The sequence below is a fragment of the Xenopus tropicalis genome, chromosome 4 (assembly GCF_000004195.4).
Source record: "Xenopus tropicalis strain Nigerian chromosome 4, UCB_Xtro_10.0, whole genome shotgun sequence".
Taxonomy (NCBI): Eukaryota; Metazoa; Chordata; class Amphibia; order Anura; family Pipidae; genus Xenopus; species Xenopus tropicalis.
The window spans coordinates 150739025-150755787 of record NC_030680.2 but is presented as its reverse complement, the minus strand read 5'-3'; the positions used below and the strand labels follow the sequence as shown (position 1 = coordinate 150755787).

Sequence of the window (16763 nt, the reverse complement as noted above, 5' to 3'; positions counted from 1 at the left end):
AGGCTGGGCACCGAGGAGTAAGAGCTGAGTGGCAGGGGCTGAGAGGCTGGGCACCGAGAGGTAAGAGCTGAGGGGCAGGGGCTGAGAGGCTGGGCACCGAGGGGTAAGGGGCCTGAGGGGCAAGGGGCTGGAGAGGCTGGGCACCGAACCGAGGGCGGTAAGGCTGAGGGGCAGGGGCTGAGAGGCTGGGCACCGAGGAGTAAGAGCTGAGGGGCAGGGGCTGAGAGGCTGGGCACCGAGGGGTAAGGGCTGAGGGGCAGGGGCTGAGAGGCTGGGCACCGAGGAGTAAGAGCTGAGGGGCAGGGGCTGAGAGGCTGGGCACCGAGGAGTAAGAGCTGAGGGGCAGGGGCTGAGAGGCTGGGCACCGAGGAGTAAGAGCTGAGGGGCAGGGGCTGAGAGGCTGGGCACCGTGGAGTAAGAGCTGAGGGGCAGGGGCTGAGAGGCTGGGCACCGAGGAGTAAGAGCTGAGGGGCAGGGGCTGAGAGGCTGGGCACCGAGGAGTAAGAGCTGAGGGGCAGGGGCTGAGAGGCTGGGCACTGAGGGGTGGGGCCGAGAGGCAGTGCCCAGGGACTAACACGGCTGAATAGAAGGAACTAATAGTCTAATATTGAGTAAGGGCATCTCCTAAGGAAGCAGAATGTCTCAATTCCTGTGATTACATCATAGCTGGGTTTGTGAGGTAATTGGGACATTTCTTGCTCTGAATAAGGAAAAGAAAAACCAGTTTGAGTTTTGGGAATAAAATAAAGGGAATCTTTATCCTTCCTGTATTGTCACCTCACTGCTATTAATATACTCATTGTGTAACTATGTCTGGGAGTAACCTCTTATACTAGTTGGGCTATAGGGCGGCTCGGGGTGCCAGTGGGGCAGTGAGGGGGCACATTGAATCCTTGTAGCAGTCTGGGCTGTGACTAATTATACTGACACGGGGGGGGGGGGGGAGTGGGCCCTGCTCATAAGAGCTTACAGTCTAAGGGGGCCATTTACCAACGCTCGAAATAAAAAGCAAACATCTTATTGGTTGCTATGGGTTACTGCTCCTGGGCAACGTTAGTGCCTTTTGTTACACATGGGGGTTAGAGTTTTAGTACAGTTTGGGCCCCGCAGGTCCTGCTTGTGAGTTCAGTTCCTCAGGGCGGATTTGGGTTTCACAACAAGTTCTGAGTGATTTTCCTATTGGCCGGTCCCCGTGTCAATCACAGGGAAATTTGCATGAAATATTACAGCAGAAGTTAAATTATCTGTGACGTATCTTGGAATTCCACTTACTGCAATCCCACTAAACGTTCAGTTTAAGGTAAACTTTCCCTTTAAAGGTGATTATTGCCCCTCTTCAAAAATAATTCCCCCCTGTGATACACTCGTCATACCTAGAGTTATATTTAAAGGAAAACTAAACTATAAAAATGAATATGGCTAGAATGCCAAATGTTAAACCATGAAATTAGATCTACAAATGCCCATTTTATCCCTTTTAAATCTCCCTAAGCATCGGCACAGGAGGGGGCATTGAGGGGCATCAGTAAAAAAATAATAATGCAAAGACATTAGATATTTAAACGTATAAAGATATATAGGTATTCAGTATATATTTGGGGCCCAAATTTGTGGGGAGGCTGTAAAGAGCTGGACTTTAGGGCTGTGGCACATGCTGAGATTAGTTGCCCGTGGCAACAAAGATTTGTCACGGGGCAACTAATCTCCCCGTCTGACACTGCCATATAGGGGCAAGCAGGCGCTCCTAACAACTTGCCACCTAAGGGCTGCGGCACACGCTGAGATTAGTCGGCTGCTACAAATCTCCCTTGTCGCGGGCGACTAATCTCCCCGATATGACATCCCACCGGCGAGAATGTTAATCGAGGCAACTTTGGCGATTGCGGCAAATAGCCGGCGCCGCGTATGCCATCCCATCAGCGATTTACATTCTCGCCGGTGGGATGTCATATCGGGGAGATTAGTCGCCCGCGACAAGGGAGATTTGTAGCGGCCGACTAATCTCAGCGTGTGCCGCAGCCCTTAGGTGGCAAGTTGTTAGGAGCGGCTGCTTGCCCCTATAGGGCAGTGTCAGACGGGGAGATTAGTTGCCCCGTGACAAATCGTTGTTGCCATGGGCGACTTATCTCAGCATGTGCCACAGCCCTTAGGTGGCAAGTTGTTAGGAGCGGCTGCTTGCCCCTATAGGGCAGTGTCAGACGGGGAGATTAGTTGCCCTGTGACAAATCGTTGTTGCCATGGGTGACTAATGTCCCCGTAAAGCCATCCCATCGGCAGGAATGTAAATCGCTGGTTGGATGGCATAAACGTTGCTATGATTTCCGGAAGTTGCCTTGAGAGGAAACTTGGGGCGACTTCCAGAAACGGGTGCACCTCGTTTGTACTGGAACATAAAGAGCTGAGCTGGGGTCCCTCCCAGTACCCCGTATGGTTCCCCTTGGGATTTCACCAACCAACGATTCAGATAGTTATTAGGGAGGTTCCAAATCCGCTATTTAAGTATTTGGCCGAACCCATTGCGAAAGATTTGTCCGAATACCGAAGCGAATCCGGATCTGCAAACCGGGTGAAAATGTTCCAACTTCCTGGTTTATACGACACAAAGTCACGTGATGTTCGGTATTGGGATTTGGTTGAGCCGGAGGCACGGAGTCGCCCCCCGAATCCCAATCCGGCTGCAAAAGGCTGAATATTGGCGGAATTCCCCCTGATTTACTGATCCAACATGGAACACGTTTATTTCTTATTCAGCAAAGAAAAGAGAATTGGAATCTTGTTTACTGGCAGATTATAATGTGCCGAGTCACGGCGAGTAGCGTCGGACTATTCAGTCTGTAAGGAAATATTTCCAGCTTTTCCCCTATCTGCCCCTCGGCAGGTAACTATGTGTTCATATTGAGAGGAGGGGCTGCTATTTCTGGCCGCTCAATTCACAACTTATTTACCCATTTATTTAAACAGCCCTGACAATATAATAAATAGCACTTTGTGGTTTCTGGGATAGAGCGCCACCCTGTGTCCGTCTGATACACAACATGATGGTTTCTCTAATGCACCTACATCCCTAGGATTTAAAGGGGATGTAAACACTACTGCACGGCTCAACCAAACTTTATTGGACTACAAATCCCAGAATAATGTAACATATAATGAAGGGTGAGGCATGATGGGATCTGTAGTCCACCTACATTGTATTGTGTTCTTAAGCAATATTGCACAATAAAACTATTCTAAAACTTTTCTCCTAATCCCCAGGGCCAGCGGCTACATTAAAGTGCAAGAAATCCCCCAATGAGAATCCCAGCTGATGTGAGTAAATCCGGCTCCCTGTTCTCTGTTCCTGCAATTGGAGTTGGGAGCAATAAGCACAGTTTCCCAGCACTGAACAAGTCTGTCCCTTTATCCCCATGTCTGATTCCTGTGCCATATAATGACGGGAAAATGCCATCATTATCTCTATATGTAAGGTACCAGCAAGGGGCCTGACACAGTGCTGGGAATCAGCATTCTCATTGGTCAGTTCTTTTGCATTTATAATGAAGTTATTGATCAGTAGAATTCTCATTGGTGAATTTTCTATAATTATGTTTTCCAGCAACTTCTATAGCAAAACCAGCGGGGCAAGGATCTTCAGACCATCCTTCTTAGCTTCAGGGGGTCCCTTTCCCCCAGGATCAGCCAAGGCATTACCCAGGGATTGACGTCTCCCTAAAGGTATGGGGGAAGCCATTATTATTATTCCATAACTATAAAGTGCACTTAAATGGGTAGTTCACATTAACTTTTACTATGTTATAAAATGGCCAATTCCAAGCAACTACTCAATTGGTCTTTATTATTATTATTTTTTAATTATTTGCCGTCTTCTAACCCTTTCCAACTTTCAAATAGGGGTCTTCTTCCCACAAACGTTCGGTCGTAGGTTTAAATGCAACGATGTAAAACTCGCATTTAGCCTGAAACTGTAGGATAAAGCCCTAAATATAACCAATGGGAGGGTGTTCTGAACATGAAATAGTTACAGGCACTAATCGTACCAAAGTGACTCTTAAGGTGGCCATACACGGACCGATTTTTTACTTACAAACGACCGATTCCCGAACGATCCGATGCTATCGTTAAGTTATCGTATAGTTGGTGGTGTACGAACGATCGTCGTCCCACTAAACGAGCCGACATTATCGTCCCCAAAATCGATCGGCCAGGTTTAAAAATTTTGGTCGTTTAACGATAAAATCTGCCAGTTGGTGTGAGTGTCAGACATTTGTCTTTCAACGATTGTTCTCTGCGCATGTCACGATTGCCAGCAGCGGAAGTCAACGACATTCGTACGTATTTTACGATAATGATGCGACAAAATCTTTCCCGAATTATCGTTGCTCGTGGATGGCATATCGTATGGGAACTCGATCGCCATACGATCGTTTGTCGATATAATCGTTCATCGCACAACGAGCGAAATCGCCTCGTGTATGGCCACCTTTATTGTAGGGCCCCCAAGGGTATCGGCAGATTTTATCCTTATCCCACCGACATCTTCTAAATGACCAATCGTCATGGTGCGAAAATTATTGGAACTATAATTCTGAGCCCACACACGGTTTGGTAGGATTGTACACACAGGGCACACACACCGAGTTACACACATACTGAGCTACACACACAAGGTCACACACAGTACAGGAAGCACAGTGCGACCATCTCCTACGCAGCCAGGACTTTGGGCCTACCTTTCCCTGAATAGGACAACTGCACTCCCTCACACTGCCAGAAGGGCTGGGGAGCGCACTATCTCCTCTATCAACAGAAACACAGGATTTCTTTTCTCCTTTTGTGTCACATGTTCTTCTGCATCAGCCTTCCTGCTCTCAGAAATATCCTTCAGGCCACGAGTCTGCTCAGTTTGCTCCTCATTCCCTTTTCCTCCTCCCAACTGTGCTCTAATCTGAGCTACCAGCAGCCAGAGCTGCATCAGGAAGCTACTGAGACCAAGCTAAAATGACAGCTGCTATCTTAAACAAACAGAGGGAGCCCCTAGTGCCGTTTCTCAGGCAGGTAAAGCTTTCTGCAGAATAAATATAGGGTTCTAGGTGGCACTATTGTTGCGAATCTATTGGCAGTAAAATGTCAAAATGCCTTTCCTTCTCCTTTAGGCTTTTTGAAAAGGAAACATAATTTCAAAAAAATCTGCAGCCTTTTTATAATGTTTAATGGAATAATCTGGTTTGGGACAGTTCCCTAAGCCCCGCCCCCTGTTCCCCCGCTGATCTGGCTGACTACTTTGTGACTCAAATAAAATGTAACAGTAGTCGCCTGTCCCTCAGCCTTCGGCCTGCCTCCTCCCAATCCCACAATCCCCTGCTGTACACGTGATGTCAATAAGGAAAGGAACATCCCAGTGCAATGCATTGTGGGTTATGTAGTTCCTGCATGCTGTCTGTAAGCTGTGGGGAAGTTGTTACAGTTTGTAACATCAGTGTTTTAGTCCCTCCTCCCCTGCCAGGATTTCACATGATGCAGAAAGAGAAGAACAGTTTTGCAGCTGGATTTCAGCCTATAAACATGGGATTTATTCCTACTGTTTGAAGGAACAGATTCCAGGGATAGGGATATTGGGGGTTTCAGCATTGTATGGGGCGCTTTAACACATTTTGGTTCAGAAGTTGGAGTTCCCCTTTAAACGATTTGGGCATTTCTATGAGATCGGCAGCACTGGTTACGTCGGCTGAAATAAAAGTCTGTAGGACAAAGGGATTGCGTAAATGCTGAAATATTTATTAATAGGAACTTTGTTAAAAAAATAGATTTGCGACACAAATTTGAATGAAAAGCCCTGCGCCGTGTAACATAATGTGCGTGATTGTATTACAGTCAGATAGAAGCCCCTCCCATCAGTGCCAACACGGGGGGCACTTTCCTCATTCCTCCCCCCCTTATAGGGGTTATCATCAAAGCAGTAACTATATATATATTATATATACACACACATATATAACCCCCAGGAGGGTTTCTGTGTGTTTGCGACATGCGGGGTTAAAACGGAACACGATGTTGTTAAGGTGGGACCATACGGCACCTCCATTCAGCCGGAATATTCCAACACTTCTACTTTATACACAGAATAATCCCACACGTGCGTTTGTCCAAGTTTCCCCCCAAATCGCCCCTATTACACATGGGGTTTGTTCACCTTTGAGTTAATGTTTAGTATGATGTAGAGAGTGATATTCTGAGACAATTTGCAATTGGTCTTCATTTTTTATTATTTGTAGTTTTTTTTTTAGTTATTTCACTTTTTGTTCAGCAGCCCTGCAGTTTGGTGTTTCAGCAGCTATCTGGTTGCTAGGGTTCAAATGACCTTAGTAACCAGGGAGCAGTTTAAATGGGAGACTGGAATATAAATAGGAGAGAGGGACTGAATAGAAAAATAGGTTATAAAATGTTAACAATAAAACTGAAGCCTCACAGAGCAATAGGTTCTGGCTGCCGAGGTCAGTGACCCCCATTTGAAAGCTGCAGAGTTAAAAGAAGAAGGCAAATACTAAAAAGTAAAAAATGAAGACCAATTGAAAAGTTGCTTAGAACTGGCCATTCTATAACATACTAAAAGTTAACTAAAGGCAACCAACTCCCTTAAATGTGAAAAATGGACAGAGAGCTAAATTAGGGGCAGGTAGAATTTGCCGCTAGTTCTCATGGCAGATTAAAGCTGCTGATTTGCCCCCATTGATATACAGTATGGCCAACATTGGGCAGATCAGTCAGGTTTAAACACCCCGTGGGTATAAGGACCCCCTTGGCTTGTGGATTTGGCCCTCTCCCTACAGCCCACATTGCTACCTATTATGATGGGTCACATGATCGGTTCCACCCTAATTGCCCACCCCAAACGAGCCGATCTTTGCCCGAATGGCCTTTACACACACAGTAACTGCCCCAACCTGGCCGCCCCTCTCTGCAGATTCCCACTGACTTTCTACGGAGTCACAAACAGCAGTGCAGGGATCTGGGAGGCGACTCTAAGCAGTTTTATATGGAAACAGCCTGACATGGGGCCAACCTGCACTCGCCCGACCCCACAGGGAACAGGAGGAACCTATGGCCGCCGTCACTTTCTCCCATCAAAAAAAAAAAAATCAAACTTAACAAATGGGTTTTAAAATTCTGCATTTCCTGATCTTAAAAGAAACTTTAAAACAAAGCACATTGTAAATGACACAAGACAAAGCTTAAAACGAAATCTGAACGAATTAAAACCAATTGTGTTTTTACCCAATAAATACGTTTCTGGAACACTTTCTCCGTGGCCCAAATGGCTCTGATTCTGGGCGGAACATCCAAGGGGCCATGTTAACTGGGAACAAAAGCACGAGTTTCCCTGAGACCCTGGGTTGGTGCTGCTGGGGGGTAAATAAATGGTCACGGCCCAGTGATAATGTCTTTACTTCCCCTTTAAAAGGAGGGAAAAGGCTGTAGTGCTATCAGCTGACTAAGGCTGTCGGGGAGATCTTTTATTTCGAAGGACAGGAATAGGGATCCAGTAGTGTGTGTGGGACAGCAATCAGTTAGCAACCATGGACCTTCTGGATCCCTGGGTTTGATCTACCAGATCCCTGATACAGGATCCAGTGCTGCAGGTTATATGGGCCGAATATGAGATTCTAATAAGAACCAGCCTGGGGTTGGTGGGCCGGGATATCTGAACATACAAAGTGCAGAGATAAGTCTGCAGTAGCCAATACGGCACAGAGGCCATTGGGCTACTGGGAATATTACAGTGGAATTGTTGTGCTTTACTCCAAAATACAATTAGGAGCTCTGACACACATTTAGTCTTTCCACTGCAATAAATAGCACCCTAAAAACAAACACAGAGCCCCCATTGCTGTCCCTTCCCTACCCTTTGCCTGTGCCCCGCCATTATGGAATCTTGTTTCGTTTGCCATTAACAGAGTAAAGCTCTAGAGAAGGGAAATTGGGGATTCTGCCCTCGTTTCAGTAAAGTGAAGTGTTTTATACGAAATGTCCAATTGAAACTCTTGATTCTGTTCAGTGGAAACTATACAATCAGGTTGTGTCCCCCGCAGGCAGAGCAGCCGATTGGACTGAGGAACGAAACTTTTTGTGGGTGTAAGGCTGGCGCCAGTCAGTGTCAGTGCATCCCCCTGGGCCTTCAGGGTTAATGAGGACCCGCGGTTCATTGCTATAACTTGCCGTTATCCGCGCTCTTTGCGTAAAGCTGTAAATAGACGTCGTGAAGTGAATTCAGGAAGCCGGAATCATTCTAGGAGAGAAAATAAAGACAATGGAGGTCCTCCCCTTAGTGACTTCTAATATCCTTATCATTTACAGTATTACATTACATTAACATTTATTTATAAAGCGCCAACATATTCCGCAGCGCTGTACAATAAGTGGGTTACATACATTGGACATACAGAGTAACATATAAAGCAATCAGTAACCGATACAGGAGGGGAAGGGAGCCCTGCCCAAAAGAGCTTACACTCTACAAGAGGGGGTACATTATCCCTTATAATACATGAGTGATACTCAGAGTTCCCTGTATAACTCAGCCTGCAGCCTTGTGCCTTTATATGGGGGGCACAGAACCCCTCAGTGACTGCTAATATCCTTATCATTTACAGTAGGGGGTACATTATCCCTTATAATACATGAGTGATACTCAGAGTTCCCTGTATAACTCAGCCTGCAGCCTTGTGCCTTTATATGGGGGGCACAGAACCCCTCAGTGACTGCTAATATCCTTATCATTTACAGTAGGGGGTACAGTATCCCTTATAATACATGAGTGATACTCAGTTCCCTGTATAACTGCAGCTTTGGCAGAGAGCTTACCTTTATGAGATGGATTAGTGTTTCTTGGAGCTGGGATCTACTCAGGACAAACTTTGAAGGATCAGACAGCGCTGAGTCAATGGGCGACATTCTGGCCTTTTCTTCTTGGACCGACTGATGGAAGACACTGGGCGACATGAGGACTGAGGGACCAACTGTGCTCATTTGAGCTACATATGGAGTTGCCTTTGGATAAGAAGAAGGATATGAGCCACAGGTGTAGTTACCCTTGCATCTAAGTATAAAACCTATAGGGCTCAGACTGGCCCACCAACAGGAATCTATGTGGAAAAGCTTCTGGGTGTGTTGATCAGCAGTGCTTCATGGGAAATGTTACAGGGCGTGCATGAAAGTATTAATGAAACGCACTATGGCCTGAAACCCCTTTTAATCAGCTCTGAAAGTAGTAGGCATGGAAACGGTGCCAGGCTGCCTCCATGTTGGCAGCAATTTGCCCTGACAGACACCAAACTTGAGATAAAATGGAAGCCAATGGGCACGGCACTTACCGATACCACCTTGGGTAAGCACTTGGGCTGGGGAAGAACCTCACATTCTTTCTTGTCAAGTACATTCTGTGGGGGGGAGAGAGAGAGCGAAAGAAGGAATCAACTGTATATCTGCCCCAGTCACATGATCAGCAAAATCCCATGTATTAACTGAACTGTCCTATAGCGGCCCCTAGACATAATGTCTAACTGAAAGTCATTTAAAAGAGAGCAAATGGGAATATATAGTGAATAAAGTGCCCCCTATTGTAACATATAGGGATATTATAAGTCCCCGAGGGGTTCCTTATAATATATAGTGAATAAAGTGCCCCCTATTGTAACATATAGGGATATTATAAGCCCCCGAGGGGTTCCTTATAATATATAGTGAATAAAGTGCCCCCTATTGTAACATATAGGGATATTATAAGCCCCCGAGGAGTTCCTTATAATATATAGTGAATAAAGTGCCCCCTATTGTAACATATAGGGATATTATAAGCCCCCGAGGAGTTCCTTATAATATATAGTGAATAAAGTGCCCCCTATTGTAACATATAGGGATATTATAAGCCCCCGAGGAGTTCCTTATAATATATAGTGAATAAAGTGCCCCCTATTGTAACATATAGGGATATTATAAGCCCCCGAGGGGTTCCTTATAATATATAGTGAATAAAGTGCCCCCTATTGTAACATATAGGGATATTATAAGTCCCCGAGGGGTTCCTTATAATATATAGTGAATAAAGTACCCCCTATTGTAACATATAGGGATATTATAAGCCCCCGAGGAGTTCCTTATAATATATAGTGAATAAAGTACCCCCTATTGTAACATATAGGGATATTATAAGTCCCCGAGGAGTTCCTTATAATATATAGTGAATAAAGTGCCCCCTATTGTAACATATAGGGATATTATAAGCCCCCGAGGAGTTCCTTATAATATATAGTGAATAAAGTGCCCCCTATTGTAACATATAGGGATATTATAAGCCCCCGAGGAGTTCCTTATAATATATAGTGAATAAAGTACCCCCTATTGTAACATATAGGGATATTATAAGTCCCCGAGGAGTTCCTTATAATATATAGTGAATAAAGTACCCCCTATTGTACAATATAAGGATATTATAAGTCACAGGAGTTACATGACCATATAAAGGAACAAAGCCTTCGGCCTCGTGCTTTTATACAGGTCATGTAACTCCGAGGTGACTTTTAATATTCTCATATTTTACAACAGGGGGTACTATATTATAATATTCAAGTTTTATACACTAGACACCATTTATAAGGATATAATTTACAGTTTGGTCCCATAGGGAAATGACCAAACTGCGTATGTATATTTTTTTTTTGACTGGGGTGCATATAAAGGGGCAGCACTCCCCCTTGATCAATATGAGTGCAGTGAACTGGGCTCGTGCTTCTCTCTACTCATGGTTTTTATCACATAAAATCTATGGTTTTTGTTATTTCTTACTGACCCCTGTGAAGGAAGGGGGCTGTTTATATAGAGCTCACTATCGCTAGTGAAGTTACATTTCAGTAATATGAAAGTAAAACAAATTACATTGTTAATCAATAGTTTAGGCAGAATGTATTTTCTCACAAAGGATCAATATTGGTGCAGCCCCTTAATTTGGTGCTAATGACCCCAAACATTTCATTGGCACCCAGGAAAGACAATTAAAGGACAAGTTGCAGAAAGACAGCTGTAATTCCTGGAGTTACCTGAAGAGGCGCCATAACTAGGCCGGTGCTTGGAACAGGCTTCATTATGCCTCCTTTAAAGCTCTCGGGTGTAGCCAGCTGGCCCAGGGCAGAAGAGAATTTTGGGGCAATGGAGGCTTTGCTTAAGGGCTGCGTTTGGACCTGGTCTGTGTGCGGAATCAGCTTCAGCTTGTGGAGAAGATCAGCCCCGGAATGGGAAGAGTTAACAACACTGCTGGAGCTGACTGGTGCCAGTGGGGGCAGGAGGTGCCATTCTGGTACAGGTTGGCTCAGGAGGGGTGAGACCTGCCCAGGGGCAGATTGAATGGCACTTATCAGCCCTTCTGGGGCAGTTGCTATACCCAGACTGGGGCTTAAACTGATTAGGTTTGCCACTGCCTGTGATGGCGGCCGTTGGCCCGGGCCTTGGGCAAATACTGTGGGCGCCACACACGCAGGGTGGCTAAAGTCACTGGCAACGGCATTGAAAGAAGCACAAGCTGCCTTCACCACCACTGGCGATGGCTGCTCGCAGGAGGCGGGGGCATACAATTGGGGGCGCCTGTCGCTTGGCTCCAAACTGGGGTAACAATTGGCCGCCGGCTGCTCTTTCGTTACCGAGGTTCCAAATAGTTCTTCAACTGTGAGATGTTTGTGTACGGCCTGAAAGCACAGGAGATCAGAGGCATTAGTGCTGAGCGCCACTAGGGGGCAGTGTTACACCTCAGCAATACAGAGATGCACAGAACATTGTGAGAGGTGTAACCTGGGAGTGGCAGATATTGGGGTTATCGGCACAGTTCTGCCCCAAGCTAAATGCCCTTTGTGCCCATATACGAGGCACGGCCTGAAAGCACAGGAGATCAGAGGCATTAGTGCTGAGCGCCACTAGGGGGCAGTGTTACACCTCAGCAATACAGAGATGCACAGAACATTGTGAGAGGTGTAACCTGGGAGTGGCAGATATTGGGGTTATCGGCACAGTTCTGCCCCAAGCTAAATGCCCTTTGTGCCCATATACGAGGCACGGCCTGAAAGCACAGGAGATCAGAGGCATTAGTGCTGAGCGCCACTAGGGGGCAGTGTTACACCTCAGCAATACAGAGATGCACAGAACATTGTGAGAGGTGTAACCTGGGAGTGGCAGATATTGGGGTTATCGGCACAGTTCTGCCCCAAGCTAAATGCCCTTTGTGCCCATATACGAGGCACGGCCTGAAAGCACAGGAGATCAGAGGCATTAGTGCTGAGCGCCACTAGGGGGCAGTGTTACACCTCAGCAATACAGAGATGCACAGAACATTGTAAGAGGTTTAACCTGGGAATGGCAGATATTGGGGTTATCTGTTTTGCCCCAGGCTAAATGCCCTTTGTGCCCGCGTACGAGGCACGGCCGTACCGCACTTCCGCCTAATGACAGCAACGCATTTAGGGAGATCACGGACAATTAGATAACGAGCTCAGCCACAGGATGCAGCCCTCTAATTAAACAGAGCCGGTTGTGCCCTGCGGGGAACAGCAACTAAAAGCACCCTTTAACCCTTCGTTTCCCCGCAAGACTAAAAATAGGGTTCCTGATGGGCGGCAGTGACCTCCACACTAACATTAAAGGGGAAGTTAACTTTTAGTATGTTATAGAATGGCCAACTTTAAGCAACTTTTTAATTAGTCTTCATTATTTGTTATAGTTTTTAATTATTTGCCTTCTTATTCTGCCTCTTTGCAGCTTTTAAATGGGGGTCACTGACCCCGGCAGCCAAACCCTATTGCTCTGTGAGGCTCCAGTTTTATTGTTACTTTTATGTTTTATTCCTTATATTTCTATTTAGCCCCTCCCCTATTCATATAGCAGTCTTTCATTCAAACCACTTCCTGGTTGCTAAGGTAATTTGGACCCTAGCAACCAGATAGCTGCTGAACAAAAAATAAAATAACTAAAAGACTACAAATAATAAAAAATGAAGACCAATTGCAAATTGTCTCAGAATATCACTCTCTATTCAGCAGGAACAGCCCATTTGCTTGCTGCCTCTATTACATTTTGCCGTCAATTTTTAAAGGATAAGTAAACAATGAAAGTTTGAAAGTGGGTGTGTAGGCACTGGCAAGTCTGTTTATGCAGCATTTCCCCCAGTAAACTAACAGTAACGAGGCACAGATTTACCTTTTCTTGTGCAGGAGCAGAGTTTTCTGGGGCCTCCAAACTGTCCGCCTTTTTATAGTTTGGCTTCTCAGAATAAGATCCATTCCCACTGTCATTCAGCCCCTGGCCCTAAACAGGAGAAAAACAAAGATTAAGTGACATTTTGTAACTGTGTCAAATTCATTCATCCTCTGTGAGTCCTGTGTCCTGTAAGCAGCAGTCCTGCCCTGCTTTATGGCCGAGATTCTAGCTATCTGTATAACAGAGCATTCTGTCACAGTGGCACAGATCCTATCTGATCCCCCCATTGTAAGCAGCAGTCCTGCCCTGCTTTATGGCTGAGATTCTAGCTATCTGTATAACAGAGCATTCTGTCACAGTGGCACAGATCCTATCTGATCCCCCCATTGTAAGCAGCAGTCCTGCCCTGCTTTATGGCCGAGATTCTAGCTATTTGTATAACAGAGCATTCTGTCACAGTGGCACAGATCCTATCTGATCCCCCCATTGTAAGCAGCAGTCCTGCCCTGCTTTATGGCTGAGATTCTAGCTATCTGTATAACAGAGCATTCTGTCACAGTGGCACAGATCCTATCTGATCCCCCCATTGTAAGCAGCAGTCCTGCCCTGCTTTATGGCTGAGATTCTAGCTATCTGTATAACAGAGCATTCTGTCACAGTGGCACAGATCCTATCTGATCCCCCCCATTGTAAGCAGCAGTCCTGCCCTGCTTTATGGCTGAGATTCTAGCTATCTGTATAACAGAGCATTCTGTCACAGTGGCACAGATCCTATCTGATCCCCCCCCCCCCCCCATTGTAAGCAGCAGTCCTGCCCTGCTTTATGGCTGAGATTCTAGCTATCTGTATAACAGAGCATTCTGTCACAGTGGCACAGATCCTATCTGATCCCCCCCCCCCCCCCCCCCCCCCATTGTAAGCAGCAGTCCTGCCCTGCTTTATGGCTGAGATTCTAGCTATCTGTATAACAGAGCATTCTGTCACAGTGGCACAGATCCTATCTGATCCCCCCATTGTAAGCAGCAGTCCTGCCCTGCTTTATGGCTGAGATTCTAGCTATCTGTATAACAGAGCATTCTGTCACAGTGGCACAGATCCTATCTGATCCCCCCATTGTAAGCAGCAGTCCTGCCCTGCTTTATGGCTGAGATTCTAGCTATCTGTATAACAGAGCATTCTGTCACAGTGGCACAGATCCTACGGAGCAGTTTGAGATGATATAAGGGGTATAGTACGGGGCAGGATGAGACACCATAATAAATGAATGTTATTCCCTCAGGTACAGAGCAGTGTGGGCGGCTATACCCTCCCCGGGGGGGATTACACTGTATTTGGAAGACTGCAGATTACGCCACTCAGTTCCTAATAAATCTCCCAGTGCCTTAGTGGGCACAACACACTGACACGGTGCCAAACCCCGTGTGGGCAGCTCAACAGGATTATTTCCTGATCCATCTGGCACGCGGTACCTAAATAAGCCCCTCCCCTCTCTCGGGCTTCTCATTATTACGTGCGAGTGCACTTTCACTGGCCGTGCCCTGTGTTGCCCCTCAGTGCCTTTTAATGGGCATGGTGTGAATAGGATAAATAACCAGTGTACATTGTTTCCCCGGGTGCTTACCCTAAGAACTCACACTCTAACCTCCATAGGACTCTGTTAGGAGCTGTCCACACATGAATGGAATGGTTGCCTAAAACATGGATTTTCAGACTGTAATGTCTGCTGAGCAGAGCCCCTTGTATATCTTATCAGTTCGATGTACCCACCCTTCTACCGTACAGCGCCATAGTACTGAGAGGAGCTTTATCAATACATTAATAATCATCTTTGCCTGATTTGGACAATGACATTTTGGGCTAAATCTTGCAGATTTAGAGGTTTGGCCCTCTGGCCAATGGTCAGATCCCATGCAGGGCCCACGCAGATCCACTTCCTAAGGGCTGGGGGTCTCTGGCCGACTCAGAAATCAGGTTGGGGACTAAAGAATATCGGAGTCAATGCCTGCTTGTGTGGGCACCTTAACACCCAGGGTATTTACATCCTCGCCAAGTCTACCTGTTCATATTCATTCTTGGCCTTGCTGAGCATCTCCAGAATGTCTATGGGTCGGTCCGTGCAGCCATTCACAGCACTGGGATTCTTCCAGGTCTTTGCTCTTTCCGATTCCTGCTGGACCACTCTAGAAGGGAAGCACAGAAACAGTAAATGGGATGTTTCTGTTGCTCCGAGGCACAAAATCTATAGCAGGTACATACAGGTCTGAACCTGGTGCCAGTAGAACCTTAAACGGGGTACAATGAAATTCCTGGCAAGTACGTACTCCCTACTCTGTTTGGGGGGGCCCTTCCCTGTTTCAGCACAATAATGCCCCCATGCACAGAGCCAGGTACAGAATGGGTTTGCTGAGATGGGAAGAACCTGACTGAGCCCTGACCCCCAACCCAACTGACCCCCTGTGGGATGGAACCCCGACTGTGAGCCTGACCCCCAACATCACTGCCCAACCTCACTAATGCCCTTGTGGCTGAATGGGAGCAACTCCCAGCAACACTGTTCCACCATCTAGTGGGAACCTTCCCAGAAGGGCAGGGGCAGTTATAGCAGCAATGGGAGGGGCAACTTCATATTAACCCCCCAGCTCCGGAAATGAGGTGTTAGGGGGCAGGTGTGCCCATACTTTTGGCCCTTTAGTGTATTTCCCGATTATGTTTCCCTCTCTCTATAATGGGATGAGTTTGATGTCAGTTCTTTCCGGAAACCCCCAATTGTCCCACATGGGAGGAGCCGCTTCCCCAGCACAAACCCCGCCCCCAGAAAACTTCCTATGGAAATCCCAAGCATTTCTCATCCACAGAACATTTCTCAAGATGAAGCGCACAGTATCCCCGAATGACCCCCTCGCTCCTGTGCCCGCTGTGCCTCATAAATCTTTTCCGAGCAAAAAATCTAGAAATGTTGGTGCCGAGTGAAGCTTATATTCATATTTCCCTATAATCCTCTTTATAAAAAGCCCCAGTAATGAACAAAACAAGCTTTTCTGTGCGCAGAGCGGCCATGGAGCCGGCCCCTGTCTCTGTAGGCTTGTGTGGAATGGCTGAGGGCAATGCCAGGAGGTGCCATCCAAACCATTTCTCCAAGTGCCAATCACTCTGCAGCCAGTGGTCCTGCCGGGGAGACTCGGTTCTGCAGAGTTTCCTTCTAAAGATTATTGGGCTTTGGGGCAACTTCACCTTCTGGGCTCATAGTGTGTGCAGCAAGAGAGAGAGAGCTATGTTGCCTGATACTATCATGGCTCCTTGCCCGGGGCATTCACTATACGTGTGTGATCTGCTCACTGACTCCCCCATCAGGCAGAGCTGAGTAGCACTCACAGCCCGAGCAGCAGATACTGTTTGGCCTCCCAAGTGCTGAGCCAAACCAATGCATTCCTCATTCTCACTGGGTTTATAGTTATGTGTAACTGTCACTGTGTCTGTCCCTTTCCCTTCTCTGCACTGCTGGTTCTGACTCCTGATACAACTCCCCAATA

The 16763-nt window shown here is 46.6% G+C and overlaps 1 protein-coding gene across 1 annotated transcript in view; it reads right to left on the bottom strand.

Moving 5' to 3' along the window:
* Positions 1-5754: 5754 nt before the first annotated feature.
* Positions 5755-16763, bottom strand: part of dcp1a (decapping mRNA 1A) — a 33957-nt gene continuing 22948 nt past the window's right edge. Inside the window, exons 5-10 of the mRNA XM_031901265.1 lie at positions 15290-15413; positions 13234-13341; positions 11091-11732; positions 9369-9434; positions 8860-9045; positions 5755-8284 (exon numbers count right to left, since the gene is read on the bottom strand). Coding sequence (XP_031757125.1) covers positions 8204-8284; positions 8860-9045; positions 9369-9434; positions 11091-11732; positions 13234-13341; positions 15290-15413 — 1207 coding nt within the window. The 3' untranslated portion in view covers positions 5755-8203. The remainder of the gene's footprint in view (positions 8285-8859; positions 9046-9368; positions 9435-11090; positions 11733-13233; positions 13342-15289; positions 15414-16763) is intronic.